Below are 22,398 nucleotides of genomic sequence, written 5' to 3'. Positions count from 1 at the left end.
TGTTGAGCTCCTGCACTTCCTCAAAACACTGCTGGTCACTGTTCTGGTGAGGTATGCACTTGTACCATTGTGCTCTATGTGACAGCTGGGAATTATGGGGAAAGAAGGAGGTGATGTCCAAGGATTTCACTCACCTTTGCTCCCCATCCGTTGTGCTATTCTTGTTGTATCCTAAACAGGTTCATCCTGCAGCTCCTTGGCTTGGTGTACCAGCAGGAAGGAGGTGGCTCATGCAGTGCAGCCAGGATAGGCTGGGTGCTGGTTCCAGCTAATCCCTCTGCTTCCTGGCAGGATGTTGCCCTCTTTTGTGCTGAGTTTTCCACAGGTTGGGTCAGTGTGAAATTAAAGGGTCAGTTGAGTCATTATGCTCCAAGTGGGAATTGGAATCAGCAGAGCTTCAGCAAGGTCGGAAGAGAGCTGAGCTGAGCTAACACTGGCTTGAGTTTCTGGTCACATGCTAAACATGAGAAAGTGCCTCTCTTAGTGCAGTTGGAAAGGAGTATGCAGGCAGAGTTTGTGTGGCTAAAAGGAGTGATGTGGGAAAAGCCTATCTACTGAAATCCAGACAGCAGTGAGGCAGCGGAGATGGGAGAGAGCAGCCAGGATGGGCTGGGAGAGCCCACAGCCCGGGACCTAAGGTTGAGTATGTTTGTATGTATGGTCCATGTGGTTTGTAGATGCTCCAGACAATGAATGCAGCAATGATTGTAGTGGTCTTCAGTATTGCCTTTCCAAGGTCATTATGTCCGCTCGGTGCTACATACTGCTTTACTTTTTCCCAGGTGATTCCTTGCACAAGGACAAAGAAGCAAATTGCTGGTTTTCTAAACTTGCTTGTTGTGTGTTGTACAGAATGCTGCAGAGACAGCAGCACGCTGAGATTTGTGTTTGGACCACAGAAAGTTCTTAATTCTGCTTCATATAACTTGTCGCAAAATGTGACTTTTCTTTCTATGTCCATAGTACTGGTGTCTTTGTGGTACCTTGCAGACATGAGTAAAACTGATGTTTACTTTGCAGGTATGTTGCAAATGCAACCAGTAGCTCTAGAGCTGGCAGAGCTGGAACACGTGAGATGCACTTAACTGCAAGTGCAACAGTGAAAAACCTGCCTGTTTTTTTCATTCCAAGAAGATGCTGATGGGGTCTGCTTATGAAGCTTGTAGGTAAAAGCTTCTGAGTTGTTTTACTCTCTTCTCCCTCATCAGGCCCAGCAGCCTCAGCAGCAGCCTCAGCAGCCACAGCAGCAGCCACAACAGCAGCCAACGTCAAATAAGCGGCCCAGTAACAGTGCTCCCCCCCCAACCCAGCTGAATAAAATCAAGTACTCAGGGGGACCCCAGATTGTGAAGAAGGAGCGCCGGCACAGCTCTTCCCGTTTCAATCTGAGCAAAAACCGGGAACTGCAAAAACTCCCAGCCCTCAAAGGTAAAGAGCCAGTGGGATGGGAGTGACCTGCAGGACAAGCTGCAGTTTCTCCAGGCAGAGTGTAAGGACTCTTCCCAAAGCAACCTTTACAGTGTCCAGCTAGTTATAAGGGCAGTGCAGCAAGGATGGTTCTCGGAAAGGTGCTTGGCTTGTTAGCAGGTAGAGAATTGATGGATGGCCTAAAATAATCAGAGTATTCTCAATGCAAACTTCGTACTTACTCTCCCAGCTGAGCTATTTAAACTTTTGTGCTTCTGTGTACTGAGGATTGCCTCAGATTATTCAGCAGGTTGTGCAGGAAGGTGATGAAGTTCAGAGAGTTGGGTGCAGACTGTCCTTGGTTCCTATATCCACCCATTCCTGGGGAAGGACCAGGCTTCCTCCTCATTGTGTTTCCATTGCAAATTTCGATACTGCAGTTGAACCTGTCCACTTTAGGGCAGCTTGGTATTAGCACTTAGTGTACTTAGTGCATTATGTTGCAATTAAACATGAATGTGGACAAGGAGAAAGCATTTTCAGCAGTCATTGAGCCAGACCCATTGCTTGATGTTGCTCTTGGACACAGACAAGCCTTTGGGGAAGGCTGAGGCAGCGTGTAGTTTCCAGTTGTATCAAAAAGAGAATCTGTTAGTGTACAGCTCCTGCCACCCTGGCCCCTCTCTTCTGCCCTATCCTCTGGCAGGAGGGTTGGCCACAGTGTGTGCTGCCCAGCTCCCTTTGTGTCTCTGGGGTGCAGGACATGGCTGTCACTGGTCTGTGACGGGAGCTGGTTGAGTTCCTTTTTCAATGTACTCTGTACAGGGAAGAGATCAGTGCTTACCAGGTTAGAAACTGCTACCATGTTTGAAATCCCCTCATGGAATAGTTGCTTCAGAGGCCTGGCAGTCTCTCTGCCTCCCTTGTCCCATGTCCATAGCAGGGATAACACTGCCTCTCCCTCTCCAGCAGCTCAAGGGCGATGTGATAGGGGAGGGGGAAACCACAGGGAGCAAACCACAGTGATACCTGGGCAAACCAGGAAGATGATCTGCCTGTCTCCAAGGTCAGATGTCCCTGCTTTCTCTGACAGATGCTCCTCCACACGAACGAGAAGAGCTTTTCATCCAGAAGCTGCGGCAGTGCTGCGTTCTTTTTGACTTCATCTCTGACCCCCTCAGTGACCTGAAGTTCAAGGAGGTGAAGCGAGCAGGTCTCAATGAGATGGTGGAATACATCACACACAACCGTGATGTTGTCACCGAGGCCATCTATCCTGAAGCTGTTATCATGGTAGGGCATGGAGCCAGTGTTTGTGTGGCTTGTGTGCCAAAGAAATAGGGAAGTGTGGGAGGAGGAGGGATAGGGATTTGTCAGAGAGGAGTGTGACCCCAGTCCTACCCATTCCTTATCTGCCCACCTCCAGAAAGAGAAGTGTGTGTGGGGGTGGTGGTAGTGACAGTGCCTGCTCTGGGGAAAGGTGGAAGCTCTTGTCTCTGGCACAGACTGCATTTGGGGAGGTCCTGTGCAGACTGTAACCCTACATCCTGCAGGAAGGGATCAGTGTGTGGGCACAGCTGTGACAAATCACAATGTGTTGCACTGCAGTGAAAGATTTGCTGTGTGGAGGACCATCCTGAGGTGTCAGAATGTAATTCATGCAACTTTTTCACTCACATCAGTTTTCAGTGAACCTCTTCCGGACACTCCCACCATCGTCCAATCCCACAGGAGCAGAATTTGACCCTGAAGAAGATGAGCCTACGTTAGAGGCTGCCTGGCCACACCTTCAGGTGAGGAGGGGGTGGGGGATATAGATCTGGTTAATTTATCTCCAGGAAGTTGAGAGTCCATGTAAAGCTGGAGGCTGCCAGCCCTACCACTGCTGCTTCACCAGCCTGCAAGGGTTGCTGGGGAAGAGACCAGCCCTGCCACCCAGGGGTCAGAGGTGGCTCTTCCGTAGTGCAGGAAGCAAGGGTGTCCTGGGAACTGGCTGATGCCTGTATGCAGCATTCAGCTGCAGATGGCTTTAGACAGACTGGGTGAAAAGGGCTAGGAAAGTGACCGTGAGCATGGTTTAGCAGAGCTCAGCAGTGGAAGTCAGGAGGAAAGCTCAAGGCACTTGCACAGGCATGTGTTGTCAAGCAGACAAAGGCAGAAAAAGAGGCAGGTACTGCAGAATGAAGCAGAAAATACAGAGAAGAAATAAGGTGTCATTCTGCAGCAGTGGTTAATCACTTCTCACTGCTGCAGTTGACATAGGGATGTGAGTGTTGATAGAAATAGCGTGTCTTCAGCACCAGAGTGCTGTGAATGCTAGGCAGCAATTGTTTCTCAGAATTGAGTCAGCAGCAGCCAGCATGGATTCAGTGGCAACTGAATGCTGAGCTTTTTGGTCAGCACCTCAGTTTTTTCTTTACTGCTGTCCTTGGCAGATAGGCTCTACCTGTAGATGCATGGTCCTATCATTCTTTTAATTCCAAAGTCAGACCTTTCAAGTGCATTGATCTTTTTCGGCCTAGTGGCCCCTCAGAACAAGTAGGAGGGATAAGAGTGGACTCAGTCCTCTCAGAGAACAGCAGGACAAGAAGTTAATGTTTCAGCCCTCTTAATGCAAACTGCCCTTTGTTTTCCAAGTGGGACACAGCATGCAGCTCTCCTGGCTTAGTGCGGCCAAGCCAACCTTGAGTCAGTACCCAGGAGGCAGAAGACTGCATGTTTTCTTGGGGTCCATTTAATTTCTCTGCTCTTCTGTTACTCCTTAGCGTGTCTTAAGGGCATCCAGTGAGTCTGAGCCTTTGCCATCTCTGGAGATTTCTGATCTCTCTAGGGACATGTGCTGAAGATGTGAGAAGAGTTTCCCAGGCCTAATGTCTTAATCGGAGTAGGTGGGTGGTATCTTTGGGGGGACCTGAGGTGATGAGATCTCACACAGATTTGAGCAGTTATGTGCCACCAGAGACCCCTGCCCATTAAAGCGAAGGCAGCTGAGTTGATCCACTGAGTAAGGAAATACTGTGTTTTGTACTCCTGTTCAAGCTTCCCAGCCTTTCCCTGAATCCCTAAGGAGAAGGAAAACAAAATCTGAAGTAAACACTGTTGAGAGTACAGGGGGATTTCTAAGTAATCTCTCCTTTTCCCCTGACAGCTGGTGTATGAGTTCTTCCTCAGGTTCCTGGAATCGCCTGACTTTCAACCAAATGTAGCCAAGAAATACATTGACCAGAAGTTTGTGCTATCTGTAAGTAATTGTCCCTGCCACTATGCACCACCTTTATGAAGGACATGCGGCAGATTTTAGTGCTTGATGATGTGACCCTTCTTTATTTGTCTTGAATGAGCAGGCAGGACTTTCTGTGCAGGGCAAGACTGTGTGCAAGCTGTAGTCACTGGAACCATAACTCATTGTACAGGTGAAGAGGGGCACGGGGGCCTTGCAGGAGAAATCTGGGGACATGTAGCTTTGTAGAATGTGCAGGCCATCACTGTGCTTCTGAAGGTGAAAGAAATTGTGATGGTTCCAGCTTGTGATTAGGGAGTCACATGTTTCAGGGAAATGACCACTGTGCTCAGGGTGCTGAAGGCATCACTCAACTGCAAGAACTGTTTTTGCCAAACAGGAGCAGTGCCCAGTGTTGCTAATAGCTTTGCCCAGACAGACAGTGTGCAGGCACTGACTGAATTTCTTTCCCCACAGCTGCTGGATCTCTTTGACAGTGAAGACCCCAGAGAACGAGACTTCCTAAAAACTATTCTTCACAGGATCTATGGGAAGTTCCTGGGTCTGAGAGCATATGTGAGGAGGCAGATCAATAATATATTTTACAGGTGAGGTCTTTCTTAGTACCATTTAGACTCCCTGTCTACAGCAATTTTCCTTCCTCTTGCTTATCAAACTGTATCTAGCATTTGGCAATGACTTCTCATTCTTCTCTTTAGGTTCATCTATGAAACAGAACACCACAATGGAATTGCAGAGCTACTGGAGATCCTGGGAAGGTAAGGCCACTTTTGGGAGTCCCAGAGGGCCCATAGTGAGAGAGACTCCCAACCCAGTGTGCTATGTGAAAAGGCAGTGCCTTCCTTCAGCAGTCTTTGCAGGAGGCACCTTTTCCAGAGAATCTCATTCTGACAGAGCATGAAGTAAAATACTCCCCAGCGTGCTGATAAATACAGTGGTAGCCTTCTCCTCTCCAGATGTCTCTGGTTCTTTTGAGCTTGAGTCCAGTCACACTTGCTATCTTGCTGCAGCAGGCAGTAAAAGAGAAGAGCTCCTCACAGCTCTGAGAAGCTTTAGCAATGGGCAGCCTTCTCCAGGGCTTAGCTTCCCTTCTGTTGTGGCCCTGTTGTGCTGCCGTCCTCCTGTTCTGTAAAGCACAAGACTCAAACATTGAGCTGCTTTGGTGCTGGCCTTCCCCAGAGGTTCTGCCTAAGTGTGTATAGGCTCAGCCTGGCAGGGACAGAGCAGAGTGCAGGCTCCATCAGAGGCATTTCCCTGTGGTGCCTGCCAAGAACACTCGCTGAGCTCAGTGTGCAGGCTGGGCTGCAGTGACCATGCTTTTGGTAGGTGCTTCCTTAAGGGGTTGGTGAGAGCTAGTGTGTCTTGTGAGGTGAGAGATACTGTATTTCTGCTGGGTCAAAATTTTAACGAGAACCTTGTTTCTTCTCAGCATAATCAATGGGTTTGCTTTGCCTCTGAAGGAAGAGCACAAGATGTTCCTCATCAGAGTTTTGTTACCACTGCACAAAGTGAAGTCTCTCAGTGTGTACCATCCTCAGGTGAGAAGTGCTTCAAGTTGCCAGGGTAGATTGGGATTTTGCAGAAGCTTATAGCTATTAAAAGCTCTATATATTTATATTAGTTTATAAGTTAATTGTTTATAGCTATCCACCAGGCCACACTGTACAAAGTTCTTGCTGTGAGATGTTCTGGGCTCTTCACTAGTATCATACTGTAGTAGCTGTTCCATTCTTATGGTGTCTGGGCCTGTGCCACTGCATGATAGGGGAGGGTATCCTGACATTTCCCACTATCTTAATGCTGTGGCTTGCTTTGTCTTTCTGTGCTGGAAGCTTGCGAAATATTGGGGGCCTGCTGAAACCAGAGAGGTAATTTCCTAGGTGCAGTCATCAGCCTATGCATGTGGTGTATCAGCTATTAGTCACCACTGAGATATGTGGAGAAGTTGCTAGTCTGCTAGATTAGTTTAGAGATTAATTATTTCCAATTTTGAGTGCATAACAGAAGAATAGAGAAGATCAGAACTTGAGATAGGAAGTGAAAAACTCTGGGTACTAAGTAGAAATGTCTGTTCTCTCACCCCTGTTTCTATGGGACAGGGCTTTGTGTTAGTCAGGTTTGTTCCTCCCCGTTTTGTGTAGCTGTGCTTTCATCTGAATGCATTGGCTGTGGACTGCTCTGTGACTGAAGTTTTATCCTTTAAATTGCACAAATGTCCTGGGCTCAGGCCCTGCCTGGTTGGTCTTCACTTGCCATCAGTAAACTGGATTTGTTTAGAGATGCAGCATAATGGGCATGGTGTTACTTCCAGCCTAGGAGGTGGCAGTACTTAGTCTTGGGTACACTTGAGGAAGCTCTAATCTTGCCATGTTTTTTTCTTACAGCTGGCATACTGTGTTGTTCAGTTCTTGGAGAAAGACAGCAGCTTGACAGAGCCGGTGAGTAACCTTGCTTCGCTTCTGTGTGACAGTCAAGTCCCAAAAAGCTTCATGGCTTCCTTAGAGCAGCCCTTTTTTCACCCTTGCTGTAAAGAGCCTGGAAGTCAGTGGTATTGTTTACTGGGTTTGCCTGGTTCCCTGGGGGAGAAGGGGCTGTACTGCTCATGTGCAAGCCTTTAGCAGTCTCTGCTGAAGGCTTCAGGAAGGGTGGGCTGTAATCTTCCTTTATGCTTCAGATCTTGGTGTAGCAGAAGGAACAGGATACCAAGCTGTTCTTCCAGGGCAGAGCTTCTGGCTAATGAGAGATACTGCAGAGACAAAATACATGATCATCTGATGGAACCAGAGCTTATGGGGATTCTGAAATAGTAATAGTCCCCTCCAGACTGCTGGAGTTGGCTGTGGAATTGTGGGGATGAGGTTAGGAATCTGGGACACAAAGTCTACTTAGACATGCCACTGTTCCTTCATGAACGTATTCTCCTTCCAGGTTTAGCATCAGTTTGTTACCTTCTAGAGGTAAGTCACATTGTAGACACATTTGCCTTCAGGATATAGTGCTGGGAAACAGCAGGTTCTCAAATGTGAGCATTGTACATGTAGACCTCACATATTCTGGTTACTGACTGCATGGACCTGTAGTGTTAACCAGGCTAAATGCCAGCTTGGCAGAGGGTGCAAGAAGGAGACAAGTGTTTCTCCACCCACTGCAGGCCAGGAAATGTCTTCTACAGAGCTGAGCTTCACAGACTCAAAACAGCAGATGGGCAGAGAACACATACTTCTGTCACTGTAGCAGGGAGCACCAAAAGTGTGAGTGTTTTAATGAGTAATGCTGGCTGAGGTCGTTCTGTTCTCTGGCTCAAATGTGTGTGCTCATGGTGAGCCTGCCTGTGCTAGGTAGAAGAAGCTGGTCAGCTGTTGTCAGCTTTCTGGCTCCACAGCTCTGACACCAGCAGTGCTGAAGCAGACCTCCTAGCTTTTCCTTTAAACATGGGCCCTCCATTTCCTTTGTTCCCAAAAGCCTGCTCTGAAACAAATTGCATAAAGTAGCTTCCTGATCATGCTGAGTACTTCCCGTGGCTGACATCCAGTCCTACAGCCTCCTGCCAAAGCACCTCAAAAGTTGAGGGAGAAGAGAGAAATAGAAATCTCTCAATATTCCTAGGCTTCACTTTGCAGCTTATTCAGATAGTAAAGCTCCACAGCTCATCACTTGTTTCTGGATAACTATTTAGTACCCCCTGGATTACAGACCCAGGTCTGGCTTGGTGCTTGTGGAAAGCAGTGGAATGGCCCAATTTCATTACCTTAAGTGGATGTTGTGTTTCAACCAGACATACCAAGACCATACTTCCACAACTTGCATTCTGTTGAAGCACCTTGCTTGTGAAGGTTTTGAATAGACCCCCAAGATGACTGGTGTTATTGAAGTCTGGAAGAATTACAGGGCTTGTGCATCAGCAAGAGTTTGAATGCACAGGGAGATGTTACCAGCAGTGCTGGAAAGAGGCCAGATTACTCTCTGGGTCCACACTTGTCTCAGATGGGCCTCCCAGAAGCTTGCTCAGCAAGGCTTGACATGGTAGCTCTTGCCTCAACAGCAGTCTGAAAGACTGCCAGGTGAGCAAGGCCTCAGATGTGCTCAGTAATAGCAAACACAGACTCCCCACACCTCACGCCACCTTAGTTGTAGGTGAAATTACTTCTGAGTCATTGAAGCTAACTCTTGCTTGAATGGCAGACATGAATAATGACAAACATTGGGGTAATGAGCTGCTGGCTTCTCAAGCCTTGAGTTGGCAGAAACATAATGGTCAGATATATCTAATCCTGTTGTTGCATTGCCCACTACTGTCCCTCTGCTGCTCTGAAGTTCCTCTCAAGTGCTGGCTTCAGGATCAGGCAGCTGAAATACAGAGGTTTGAAAGGGCAGCTCCTATGGCCAGCTGTGTGTGACTCTAGCATCCACAGAGTAAGCATTCCTTCTTCCAACAGAGAGTGAATGTCTGCAGCATCTTGGATCCTCCCTTTATAGTGTCTAGAAGCAGATGAGTAGGACAGGAAGCAGTATTATAAATAAATAAAATCTAGTGAGATATAGCCCTTCCCTGTTCTTGTAAGCAATAGTTTTACTCAGCCAGAAGTTGAATTTGCTTTGTTGTATTTAATTATAACCATTAGGTGTAAACTCCATAAACTTGTCTGCTCCATTCTGGAGTCTGTTTGGACTTTGAGTCTCCACAAAGTCTTGCAAGAATGAGTTCCATAATCCAGTTACTTTTGTGTGAAGTAGTATTTCCTTTCCTTGTCCCAATCTCATCCATTGCTTTATTTATTTGATGCTCCCCAGTATTGAAGCTCTGTAGTGTCTTGAATAATGACTCTTCAGAAACCTTTTCCATAGCATTTCTAGTATTATTAGTTGATCTTCCATGGTTACTTTGCACTGTCTGCCAGCTGCTGCCCACTTCAGTTTCACCCTTCTGTGTTAAACTGTGATGGGGGATAAAAAGTGATTTTAAACTTTGTGCTGGTAATATGAAATCGTAGCAGCCTAGGCAGAGCTGCTGCTATGAGTATAACTGGGCAGAGTTTGGGCTTTTGTCTTCTTTCTTCTCTGATCGGCCACCCTGACTTTCTGAGAAAGTCTATTCTTCCTCTGCTATTGCTGTTGTGTCCAGACACTTAAAAATTTATTTTGCAGCTGGTGTTGACTTTGAGCCTCTAGCACTGTCTCTGTACTCTTCCCACTCAGGTGATTGTGGGCTTGCTGAAGTTCTGGCCCAAAACTCACAGTCCCAAAGAGGTGATGTTTTTAAATGAGCTGGAAGAGATCCTGGACGTGATTGAGCCATCTGAGTTTGTGAAGGTTATGGAGCCCTTGTTCAGGCAGTTGGCCAAGTGTGTCTCCAGCCCACACTTCCAGGTAAGTTGCAGCTCAGGGAAGAGATTGAGCATTGACTTGTAATCCACTTGGCATGTGAAGGTGATACCACAGGTTTTGGGCTTGTATTTGTATTTGACACGTGGAGGTGTGACCAGGGTGAGTATTGGGGTGACACATGGTGGGAAGCAGTGAGAATCCCCAGCACAACCACAGTGTGAGCTGGTGCAAAGAGAAAACAGAGTGGATCTGTGAAGCCTCTCCTGCTGCTCTGTTCAGCACTGTGTTCTGCAGCAGGCTGAGGCTGGAGCACAGGTGCTCTGCCACCTCCTGTTTAGACTAGCAAGGACAGAGGATATCCATCTAGGGTCACCCTGTTGAAGTAAAATCAAGCACTCCGCAGTATTGGAGAGAGGCCAACAAAAGAGACTGTGCTGGGAAAGTCCTTTGTTTTAATCTGGCACAGGTAGTAAATAATGAGGTATACTGGAGAAGTGCTGGGGTCTGTTTCTTCCCTGTTTCCACTGAAGGGAAACTGGTTGTAGTAGCTGGCTAATATAATCTCTGTGGATGGTAGTCTTAAGGTTTAAAAATTACAGAGTGGTGGAACCTGCTAGCAGGTGTTCTTGGCTCACTGTTTGACTGCCATGAAGAGTGCCCAGGAAGAAGACAGCTTGCTGGTGAAACACATGGTCAACCCATGTATAGGTGAAGTGTTAAAGAGGAAATGACACAGCCATCTCCCAGGTGAGAGTGACTGCACAGTGAGGCAGGCTAGCTTTCAGTCTGTCTTTTGGTATAGAGAGGTACAAAGTCATGTGTTTACAAGCCAAAAATAAGGTCAGTCTAGGTCATACATGTATATAAAATACCAGTTTTGTGTAAAGGACTAGGGGAGCATGATGGAAACCAGCTGGATTACTGGTGTGGTGGTGGGAGCCAGAGGACTAATGTGACCTTTGGGTGTGGAGGCAGCTACCAGAAGGAACTAAGGAGCTTGAATAAAGTAGGGTAAAGGCTGCAGGAGAGACATCCTGTACTTGATAGCAGCCCTCATCTGCTGCCAAACTCTGAAGAACAATACTGAGAAACCTGGAGAAGGTGCAAACACTTTAGAGCCTAAGAGAATTAACCCCAAAGGTGTCCCATACAGTCAGGCTGAACACTCTACAGCTTTCTGAAGAGAAAAATAAGGAATTGACTTCTTGGTGAGTCTGAACACCTTGGTGTTTTCTCTGAGTGGAGAAGCTGGTGTTAATCTAGCAGAAAAAGGCCTAACCAGATCTTGAAAACCAAAAGCTAGGTAAGTGAACACAAAGTGAGTTTCATTTCATTTACTTGTGTGGAACAATATGTTAAGGGGATATAGCAAGTTCTGCATTATTTGAAATGTAAAACAGAGTTTGGATGTCTCTTTTCCTAGGTTTTTAAGCCTTTCTCAAGCTAGCACTAAATGCAGAAATTAGCCTGCATTGTCTGTCACTGTGTGGAAACTTGTTAGACTTGTTTGTCTTGTTAGAGCAGGATGGCTGCATCAAGGTTTTCCATATTTTCACCTTTACTAAATCAGGGGGTTGAATTGTGGGACTGGTGACTGAAGCGTGCTTCAAAGCCCTGAAAGACTGTTGTGGAAAAGCCAGGGAGGAATGGAACTTTACAGAGGACAGTCTGAGGAAATGAAAAAGGCTTGGAGCTAATCTGAATTGGGACCTGGAGTAGATGTCATTACTGTCCTTAAGTGTTGTGTAAAGGGTGTTGGAATCATCGGTATACTAACAGTAGGCTTGTCTATTCAAGAACATGAGGTTTTTCTCAGAAAAGTGAGAACTGTCTAGCAGTGGCTAAGGCAAAGGAAGGATGAATAATGGCCTCATAGAAATTCATGAAGGTCAGCCCTGTACTGTGGGGAAGCATGTGGGCTCCTTGGCTGGGTGATGGCTTCCCTGTGCACCACAGGTGTTACTGGAAGGAGCTTCTTCAAGGATGGCTTTCTCTCCTGCTGCAGGTGGCAGAGCGAGCACTGTACTATTGGAACAATGAATATATCATGAGCCTGATCAGCGATAATGCAGCCAAAATCCTCCCCATCATGTTTCCAGCACTCTACAAGAACTCCAAGAGTCACTGGAACAAGTAGGTCTTCCCCCATGCTCTGACACTTGCTGGATTGTTTGACCCACTGGCAATCTTCAGGCACGCTGCTGCAGTGCAACAATGCATGGTAGCACCAGCTGCTGAGACAGGGGTTTGGTGGTGGTATCAGTGTGTATCATGGGAAAAGGAGATTTCCTGAACCCTCAGAGTTTTCTATCAGCACCCCAGGAAAACCAAGACTCTTGTGCTCAGTCTGCCAGTGTCCTATTAGGGGGACCCTTCTTTGAACAGTCCTGCTGGGTCAGTTCAACTGACTTATTCAGGGAAGCATGCCAATGGCATAAGAGAAATCACTCAGCACGTCTTCTCTTTTATTTGATAATGTTCCCTGTTAATGGTGACTGCCAGTGCCTGGGAAAGACTTACCCTGACACTTCATGGAATAACATTCCTTATTAACAGAAAATTGTGACAGGTTAAGGTTTGAGGACTGCCAGCAAAAGTATCTGACTGCAAAAACATATTGAAAGCAATTCAGAGAAGCTCTAATTCCCAGTAAAAGTATCCAGTGTGCAGAGTACGTTTCTTACCCACAGGGGAGGAAGATGGGTTCAGCCTGTTGACTGATCCCAGTAGTTACGATGGAGTCTTCCCTAACTTACTCCTATTCTCAGCTTACTTTTATACTATTTTTTGTGTTTAGGTGGAGCTTGAAGGACTGTTAATTGTACATGCCTTTGTTACTGATTGGTGTAAAATTCTCTGGCTTTGCTCAGGGCTGTAGTCAGTAAAGCACAAGCGCGTGCCCCTGAGGGGTGGTCACACTCTGGGGTGGTGACTTTGGGAAGGGGATGTGTGTTAATACAACTGTGTTATAATGAACTGAGCTCATCTGAGGAGGGTGATTTCAGCACAAAAATGTGGCTCAGCCACGGACACCTCCTATCTCCCATGGCTGACAGGCCCTGTGCAGTTTATCAGCTGCAAAGCACCATCGAGATCCCCTCCCTGCCAAGACTTCAACTTGGCCATGGTGTTTCCACTCCACCCTCCGTTCCATCCCCCTCAGCAGGAGCTGTGGCTGCAGGTTGTGTCCATGGGGAATCCTGGAGCAGGCTTTGAGCACACCAACAGCATTCCATCCAGGGAGTAGCAGCTGCATTTTACCCTGTAATTCCTGTACTGTTACAGCTTCTGTTAGGATATGAATGTAACTTTTCAGTGTCCTCTAATTTTGCCCCCAGCTATCTTTCCACAGCATGGAAAAGGGCCACAGCAGACCAGAGTGGCTTGCTTCTTCAGGGATTGAGGCACCTGCATTTACCAGCTTTGGGGCCATTGAGTCTGCATAGAGTTTGATACCTGCCTGTCACTAATGTTGCCAGTCTCAGAAATGTGCAGTAGATTTTCCATCTGACTTCTGCCTGCTCATTAACTAATGTCCCACCCTTATGTTCTCTGTGACCAGAGAACTTGGCTAATACAGTGCCTGACTCCTTGAATACAGGAAAAACAGAGAAAGCAGAACTAACTGGGCAGCTGTCCATGTCAAATATTATCCCCTGTGTCTGATTCCTAGATACTACTCTGTTTTATAGTTCTCTTATCAACTTCCTTATTTCTGATTTCTTAATTTAATTCTTTACCTAGTTAAGTCAAGTTTAATTAATTTGATTTAACACACTTCCTGTAATGAATTAGCTAAAAATTAATTTTAGGGAGGCTGGACAAGTCCAGAGCTCAGAAAAAGACTTTATGTTCCTGTCTGAAACCCTTCACCCGTTCTGCAGCAGCCAAGATTCATGATTCTGCTGTTCCTGTCTTTTCTGGTCTGCTTCCCAGTGGTATTACAGAAGAAGTTCTGAAAGTGTTTTCCTCTTATTTCTCCTTGTCTTTGTTTGAACAGCAGCCACATCTTCTCAGGGCAGGTTGAGTACATCAGATTCTCCTCTGTAGTTCACCTGCTTGGTCAGATAGCCTGTTTAAGTCCAGCAGGGCTGGATCTCTCTTCCATATTCCATTTGCAGAGCTGGTAGAGACACAGAGCTTAATCTGCTGAATCTCATCTTTTGCCTCTGGGTCAGGTATTTCAGAGACAGCTTGAACAATTGTTTTCATTCCCTAGGAGGGTCTTTGTCCCATAGGGAGTTCACACACAGTGAAATCTATCCACAAATCACTGGCACAGAGCTGACTTTTCTTCTGTGCTATTCTGTGTGCTAGTTCCCATCTCTTCAGGGCTGCTGCCTGTCTGTGTTTTGGGCAGCTCAGTGGAAAAGCTCATGACCAAATACTGGCAGCCCAAAAAAGTCCTTGTGTATATGTGGTGTGAACAGTAGGAGGCACTAAAGCCCCCTTGAAAACAGCCCTGAACAGGCTCCTAGCATCCCTCATTTCCCACTTCTAGCTGCAAGAAATGAACACGTGAATGTGTAGTTTTGCACTTATGAATCTGACCGCAGCAGGCATGTCCCAGGGTCTTCTTTCTTCTCCATCTCTTTCTCCCTGTTGTATAGCTCCTGCTGTGTTTGTGGAAGGGGTTTTGCCTTGGTAAGAGCTGGGATTGTGTGAGAATCTTTTGTCACATCGCTGTAGAATGAGTTGCTGCTGCTGTTACCTCTTGTTTGTGCTGCTGGTGCCAGCTCAGGTGTAAGAACCTGTCCACCATGACTTGTTCTCCTTTCCTTGTTCCTTTGCAGGACAATTCATGGGCTGATCTACAATGCACTGAAACTCTTCATGGAGATGAACCAAAAGCTTTTTGATGACTGCACACAGCAATACAAGGCAGAGAAGCAGAAGTGAGTAACGTTTCTGCCAAGTAACTTGAGCTCATCCTAAAGTCTCCTTGGGGTACAGTAACAGATGGTAGATGCCAGGAGGCAGAGGGGAAATGAAAAGGTGGTAAGTAATTCTGTCAGAAAGTAGGATTCCTTAGCCATAGCTATGAGTAGGGATGAGGTGTGCCCTGATAGAAACCCTTTTAGTCCTGCTGAAGCAGGTAGCCTAGAAAAGAGTGACAGAGTTTGCTGAGTCATGAGCAAATAGATTGCCACGTAGAGAATACTCAGCTTTGTTCTGCCTTGGAAATACCAGTTCATAAATATTGTAGTGATGTCAGTAGAATCGTATTGCTTTAGAAAGACTTTTCTGAAGAGTTTTGCTGCACTGGGCATAATGCATCTTTCATGCCACAGGATGCTTTCAATTTTCCAGTGATAAAGATGGAATAATTCCTACAGTTTCAAAGAGCGAATGGTGGGGATAAAAATCTGAGCTCAGCAAGTACCTGTGCCATGATGCTGTAAAGAGGAAAGAACTCCACTTTTTCTGCTGCCTTGTGCTGATTTTGATGCTTCTATGGCTTGCCTTGGTGAGCTGAGTCAGTCCAGTAAGCTAGAAGGAATTTTTTCTTTTATTTTTATTTTTTTTATTTTAATTTTCTGCTGACTTAGTGACATAAAATAGTAAAATAGTGCTCCTCATTCCTGGATGAGCCAGGGCTGCTGGTGGGGAGAGCAGAGATAATCTTTGCTGAGAGTGTGGAGCTCTGGGGTACATTCTGTTGCTTTGTGAAATAGGAATAAATAACTCAAAAATAAGTAATAAGTTGATACATCCGACCTTCAGATGGGTAACCTGCTTATGGAGAAATTAAGGCTTTTTTTAGGATCTAAAATGGGAGCAAGCAAGTTTCCTTTTTTTCCCCATTCTAGGGCATTTGTGAAGCCCACAAATATCTTCACATATATTTTAAGTCACAGTGACAGTACATTTCCTACAAGATCTACCTAGTGTTTCCATCAGTTTTCTCTCCCTGTTTAGCTGCTGACATGCTGAAGGTGACTGTTCCTAGCACTGGTGTGTGACTGATGGAGAATTGTTCTGTAAAAGCTGACAAAACAGCTCAGTGCTGTCAATAAAAGGATTGGTGGTGCTGCAGTTTTCTGCTCATGTTAAGATGATTTTTTTTTTTTTTGTCTAGTGCCTCTGTGCATAATTAGGCTTCAGAAAACCTCGTGCTGTGAACTAGAAAACAGCAGGTGTGGGAGGGATTGCATGTGCAAATGAACTCAGTAAAATAGGGAAATGGGGAAAAGAAGAGAGGTTGTATGTTCACTGTTAGGCTGCAAGCAGATGTTGTCTGATTATGGCTTAGGCGCATTTTTAATTAGTTAATATGCCTACAAGTGACATGCCAGCTCAGGCCTATCACTCTTGCCCCCCGAGCTGTGCAGCCACAGCCAGGGTGGTCATGAGGGACAAACTCTTCAGGGACATTTGGCAAGGCTGTCTCTCTGCTGTTCAGTGCAAATGGGCTGACTGCACCTTTCTAATCTCCCCAGACACCTTGAAACTGTTTGGATTATCAGGATCCTGTAGAAAACCAGTGAGGAAGTTGGGGTAGATAGTGTCTTGTCCTGAATGGGTTATTTGTTTGGGGTGTTTTGGGGTTGGTTTGTTGGAGGTGTTTTTGTGACTCTGTGTTGTCTGGTGGAGTAATCTGCTGCTTGAAACCTTGGCAGCTTCATTCTCATTCTAAGCCCACATGACTTTCAAGAGCATGATGTCATTACAGAGTAGAAGAACTTCCTTAAGATGGATAGATAGAGCACTAGAGAAACCGGTAACTGGGATGAAAATCATGTAGTTAATAGAAATAAAGCAGAGATTTTAGTGCAGGTGTTTAAAATCTAGAAGAGAATAACAAGGGGTTGTGGATGCTCACCTCTGTTTGCAGTGAATATTCACTGTCCTGGGATTTATAAGTGGCTCTGCTGAATGGTCACTTCAAATGTGTGCCAAAATCTGTGCCAAGTTCAAGAGCTGTGCCTGGGCTGTTCAGACAGATTTCTGGTGTGTTTCAGTTAGACAGAGAAGGAACAATGGGCAGTGGAACCCCAGTTCTATTGGAAATTATAGTTTGTCCCTCTGCATCTGGGGGGCACCAGGAAAATGTGTCTTTGAAATCCAGACTGGTGTCATGGCATTATCCCAGAAACCAGACACTCTGCTCTACTCCTGGCAGCGCAAAGCCTGGGCAAAAGTACCTGTGTGGCCCACTGTTGCCACCCTGGGCTCTGAGGTGAGTGAGGAGCATGCCTGCCTACCCTCTGCTAGTCATAGTGTGTGTCCCCTCCTCTTGCCTCATCTCACCTGTAGATTTAGTATTAGGTAGAATTAGGGGTCTCTGAATGACAGAGCAGCTCTTCCCCTTGCCTGCACTTCTCTGCTGTCTCTTGCTTTTATCAACCTGTGAAGGAAAGCTGCACGTTCCCCAGGAGTTCACACTTGCTCTCACTCTTTCTCTGCAGGGGAAGGTTCAGGATGAAGGAACGAGAAGAAATGTGGCAGAAAATAGAGGAGCTGGCTCGGCTGAACCCCCAGGTGAGTGACAACAGGACCTAGGATAAATGAGGCAAGAATGTGTTGGGGGTCTTGATGCTGCTTTCTCAGCCCACGAGACCAGGTTTTAGCATCTGATCTCAGTCCTGTGGACACTGCTGCAGCAGTGGTCTGTCTCTCCCAAAAACAGTGTCCTGGGAACGTTGGCAGTGTTTTATCAGGCTGTCCCTCTCTAGCACTGACCTCTAAGGACTGCCTTATGCTCTCTAGCATGTATGTGTTTATGTACCACACGCACATGCAGCGTGCTGCGAGTCAGAGGGCACAGGGGAGGAGAGGATACTCTTCCCTGCCTGTGTCCCTAGTGCTGCCTTTCCAGGGGTCAGAGAAGGCAGCTGGAGGAACTATGCCGTGCTGTGTTAGCATGCTGGGGGAGAAGGTGTGGTGTTGGATGGAGTGCTGACTCTCCAGCTGTCTGTTGTCTGCAGTACCCCATGTATTATGCACCTCTACCCTTGCCTTCTGTGTGCTGTATGGAAACGGAGACCCCAACTGCAGAGGATATACAGCTGCTGAAGAAAACGGTGGAGACGGAGGCTGTGCAGGTGCGTAGGTGACTCGAGTCCTTTCACAGTTGCTCCCAGTCCAGCCAGGACATCAGCATAGCCAGAACTGGCTCTTTCCAAATGTTCTGAAGGTAAATTCCATTACTCTCACCCCTCATCATTAAGAGATCAACCTGTAGTCTGAAGAGTGGAGTTTATCTAACTTTCTGACTCTGGAAAAAGTGCCAGTGGGACTTTCTTGTGACCTTTTGGTCTGTGGCTCTCAGCCTGTTGTGAAGCATGCTGCAGTGCTAGCCAGCATATCCTAGAGCTGGGGTCAGAGGCTGAAGGCATAAATGTGTTTGCTACTGATTGCTGACTCCCTTGGTTTGTTTGTAGATGCTGAAAGACATTAAGAAGGACAAAGTTTTGCTGCGCCGGAAGTCTGAGCTTCCACAGGACGTCTACACTATAAAAGCCTTGGAGGCCCACAAGAGAGCAGAAGAGTTTCTCACCTCAAGCCAGGAGGCTCTCTGACGGGCTCAGGAGCTGGCCCAGGAAGCTCTGCCCCATCCCTTTCCTCCAGGGGTCATGGAAATGCACTTGGTTCTCATGTATAAGTAAGGAATGAACATGGTGAGCTGTGCCTGTCCTCCACTCCATCTGCATACCTCCAGGGTAGATCTGGTTTTATGTTATAACTTGTATCTCACCACTGTCCTGTCCTCCTGCTTTTTCTCCATCCTCCTGCTTTTCCACCTTGGCTGTGCAGGCATGAAGGGAGCCTGCCTGACCTCTGCTTGTATCAGTCCAGGCAGGACTCACTTCACTGTGAGCTGTCACCTGATTCTTACTCTGCCAGGAAGCCAGAGCCTTGCTCAGGCTCTGTGTTGGGCAGAGCCTGCCATGCATGGCTCAGTGTGCTACTCCAAACTCCAAGTGCCCATCTCCGCCACACCTGCCCCCATGCTGCCTGTGCAGCTGCACCCTGACAGAGGCCAGACTGAGCTTGGGGCAGAAGCAGAGTTTGTGAAGGCTCTGCTGCCTCTCCAGCCTGCCCTGGGGTGCAGCTCCACAGCTGAAGGGTCTTAATGTACAGCGGAGGAAATGTTTACTTCCACGTTTCTTTTGCTACAAGCCCCTTGTTCTGTTCCCCTGTCAGTGGAGTGGGGGTTCAGTGCTTTGCCACCCCCAGTTAAGCTGGGTGCAAGCACTACATACTATTGCAGTCCTCCCTTTAGAGCATCCTTAGAAGCTCTCTTGTGAGAAAGTGAATTCCTTCTGCTGTTTGTGTTGGTCCGTGCTGACTCATCTCCTTCCCGATGTCTCGGGTTAATTGTGGGCCCAGAACTAACTTCCCGCTTTGTAGCAGGTATCAGCCACTGACTTCTACTTTCTTCCTCTACCTGCTCAATTAAAATACTCCTGCAGCTCTCCCTTTGTCTCTGTATCCCATCCTTAGCTCTTCAGGGCCAGGGTTTCTAGGAAGCTTGTGCTGCTAGTCATTTCCACAAGCTAGTGGAAGCAACGGATACACCTCATGGGGTGTGGCTGAGTTTGAGTGTTCAGTTGTCGCCTCATTATTATCAATGGCTAAGCACTACTGCTGAATCGCTTCGGTGGGTGCTCTGAGCAAAATTCACCTGTCCTGTTATGTTGGCATCTGCTGTGGCTGGAGGCCCTTGTTAGTTATCACATGGTGCATCAGGGACTCCTGCTAACTTAAGCATTTAGAAACACTTGCTGATAGCCCAGGGGCTTGCACAGCACTTGGGTGCTGCTGTGATCCAGCTTTCACCCCTGTTGTTTGTGGTGCAGATTTAGTGCCAGGCCAAGGTGCCACCTCAGAGGCTGGTTTGTCATAGAGAGGGAGTCTCTGTTTCTTACCTGCTGCACCTGCTTACTTGGCACGTAAGCTTAAGTGGGTTTGCAGTAGTGCAGGGAGCCTGTGGGGCTGGTGCTAGCCCGATACTGCTTTGCAACGGCATGGGATGTTGTAGAAGGTTCTGGTGTATCTGCTTGTCCTCACCAGTAAACCATTCCCAAGTAAGAGGATCACCCCCTCTAATCTTACTGCTGGTGTGTGCAGCACATCTTTATTCCAATCCCAGCGAGGCTGTTTTGACCTGTGTATCCTGCATCCCTGCCCCGTGTAGCTCTCTCCGGGCTCAGCCCTCACCAGGAATGCCACCATCTCTTGGGAGGAGCTGGCAGGTGCATGTGTGAGATCCCCCCCAGTCACGCAGGACCCCACCTCCCTTCCGCCTCACGCAACGGGCCAGTTCGTCAGGAGACTTCAGAAACACCTCAGGGAGGTTATTGCTTATTTTGAACATTAGTCTGAGCTCATGATCAGCTGCCAATCAATTACCTCACGCCTGGCACAGCATGTGGACGTGCACCGGGTGGTGCTGATGGTGCCGGAGCAGCACAGCAGAAATGAGGGCTGCCAGGCTCGGGCTGGGCAGGAGGCTCCTTCCTGTTTCAGCACAGGCTCTCCAACTGGCTGCTTAGCATTGCACTGTAAGCCAAGACCTCATTTTTAGATTGCTACAGCATGGTGTGCCCTCACTTGAGCCTGCTTGCTGCTGGGCAGTGGCTGCCTTTCCCCGCTGTGGGCTGCTCTGCCTGCAGAGGGAACAGAATCTTTTGGTGTGCAGACTGGCACTGTCCTGTAGATGATCTGTCTCTGCTGGCAGTCCCCGACCCCGGCCAGAGGAATGCTGCTGGGGTTGTGCCACGTGCAGGGGCAGGATTGTAACACATCATGATTACGTGCTGTACAGCTTTGATGTTCCCATAGCTTTTTGTGTCTTGTTTTGGGTCAGGGAACTTAGGCTTAGTACCTTCACATCATCCTTTGTTTGCTGCCTATTCATTCCAGTGTCCTGGACACCTCAGAAGGGGACCATGTGAGACAGGGGGGAGTGTGCTCACCCTCTCACCACATGTACTGCTCATAGGCAGACCTGCATCTGCCATGCTACTGCTGCCCCTCGCTCAATACTTGGTTTCTAGCATTAGTGCTGCTCATTTCTGCCTACGCCTTTCCCCACATCAGCCAAATGGACAGAACTGGAGCTGCCTCTTCCTCTTCACCTGGCTTGCTCCTCCCTAGGGAAAAAGCAAAACTACTGCATTCACACCCTGGACACAAGTATTAAGCTGCTTACAGTTCATATGTACATATGGTGTACTTTATTTTCAGTAGAGCATTACATAGTATGAAAGTGTTGGATTTTGTACAGATGTCCCTGTATGTACAGAACTAAATAAAACCAATCTCTTGGAATGACACATCTTGCTCCACCTGTGATATTCCAACACACAGACCCTATCCTGAGAGGAGGAGCCCTAGCCTGGAGTGACTTCTCTGGTACTGTCAGCATGGGGCCAAGTCCAGTGTTTGTCCTGAGGGAATCTGAGCAAAGCTGGCCAAGCCCCATTGCCCCATATGCATCCAAGCATGGAAACCAATCTGCCTCCTCAGAGGTAAAAGAAGCCAACACAAGGTCATTACATTGACTTATGCAGCAGCCAGAACCAAGAAAAAGGAGTGGGAAGGAAAATCAGACAATGTCAGTGGGACAAATGGGAAGATTGATACTGGCAAGTCCTGTCAGCACCTGACTCAGAGGCAGTGGGTGCTTCCAGGGTGGAGGGAAGGGCTGGGGTTTGCATCCCTTGTGCCGCAGCTCAGCCTCAATTCCACTGAGGCCGGGGGCCACCGAGGCTCTGCCGGGCCTGCAGTGTGCGCTGCACCACGTCCTTCCACTGTTCCTCTGAGATCTGGCTGGCCCAGGCCGGGATGCCCAGGGTGGGCAGCTTCACGCTGGCCATCGTCCTCTTTACCAGCTCCACATGCTCTGGGAACAGAGAGGCTGTGAGACCGCGGCGGAGCCCCGGGAGGCTCCTGCCGGAGAGGCAGTTACCTGCATCCATGGGGATGGAGCTGTGGCTGCTCTGAGCCGTGGCGCCTTCCGCTGCCTCCTCCTCATTCTCCTCCTCACTGTCCACCGGCGGGTCGGGCAGGTGCAGCCTCAGCATCTGCGGAGAAAGGCGGGCAGCGGGGGTCGGGACCGCGGGTGCCCCCAACCCCGGCCTGGCGGGAGGCGCTGGGCGGTACCTGCAGCCGCTCCTGCAGGCCGGGGCCCGCGTCGCCGAGGCCCTGCTCCGGTTCTTGGCTCAGCGGCTGATACAAGTACCCGCCGCCTTCCTCCTCTTCCTCCTCCTCCTCCTCCTCATCGCCGCTCCACCCCGCCGCGCCGTCAGGGCCCTCCGGCGGCCCGGGCTCCCGGGGACAGACGCGCTCGGGGCCCATGTTCAGCACCACCGCCATGCACCGGGCGCGCCGCCGAGGTGCCGCCGCCACCGCCTCCCGGAACCGCCGCGGCCACCGCGGGGCACTGTGGGTGTTGTAGTCCCGAAGCGGGCCCCGGG

The 22,398-nt window shown here is 48.2% G+C and overlaps 2 protein-coding genes across 5 annotated transcripts in view; one reads left to right on the top strand and one right to left on the bottom strand.

The window, feature by feature from the left end:
- The window catches only part of PPP2R5D (protein phosphatase 2 regulatory subunit B'delta), a 27,515-nt gene extending 6,260 nt beyond the window's left edge, over positions 1-21,255 (top strand). For all 4 annotated transcript variants that reach the window (XM_014261538.2, XM_014261539.2, XM_088052464.1 and 1 more), the window contains 14 exons: positions 1,209-1,428; positions 2,501-2,700; positions 3,090-3,200; positions 4,556-4,648; positions 5,105-5,235; positions 5,347-5,406; positions 6,078-6,186; positions 7,033-7,086; positions 9,845-10,015; positions 11,979-12,106; positions 14,767-14,868; positions 17,383-17,455; positions 17,902-18,018; positions 18,358-21,255. In XM_014261538.2, the coding sequence (XP_014117013.2) occupies positions 1,209-1,428; positions 2,501-2,700; positions 3,090-3,200; positions 4,556-4,648; positions 5,105-5,235; positions 5,347-5,406; positions 6,078-6,186; positions 7,033-7,086; positions 9,845-10,015; positions 11,979-12,106; positions 14,767-14,868; positions 17,383-17,455; positions 17,902-18,018; positions 18,358-18,495 (1,707 nt within the window). In that variant the 3' untranslated portion in view covers positions 18,496-21,255. The remainder of the gene's footprint in view (positions 1-1,208; positions 1,429-2,500; positions 2,701-3,089; positions 3,201-4,555; positions 4,649-5,104; positions 5,236-5,346; positions 5,407-6,077; positions 6,187-7,032; positions 7,087-9,844; positions 10,016-11,978; positions 12,107-14,766; positions 14,869-17,382; positions 17,456-17,901; positions 18,019-18,357) is intronic.
- On the bottom strand, positions 21,119-22,318 carry MEA1 (male-enhanced antigen 1). The gene is made up of 3 exons (XM_005533001.3): positions 22,085-22,318; positions 21,891-22,005; positions 21,119-21,824 (listed from the first exon to the last, which is right to left on the bottom strand). Exons 1-3 carry the CDS (start codon positions 22,295-22,297, stop codon positions 21,661-21,663), a joined length of 492 nt encoding a protein of 163 aa, XP_005533058.2. The 5' UTR covers positions 22,298-22,318; the 3' UTR covers positions 21,119-21,660.
- Between the last annotated feature and the right edge of the window lie 80 nt (positions 22,319-22,398).

The sequence above is a fragment of the Pseudopodoces humilis genome, chromosome 3 (assembly GCF_049639895.1).
Source record: "Pseudopodoces humilis isolate 2021_Gansu_Grassland_sample_001 chromosome 3, ASM4963989v1, whole genome shotgun sequence".
NCBI classification, from domain to species: Eukaryota; Metazoa; Chordata; class Aves; order Passeriformes; family Paridae; genus Pseudopodoces; species Pseudopodoces humilis.
This window is presented reverse-complemented; position numbering and strand designations above follow the sequence as displayed.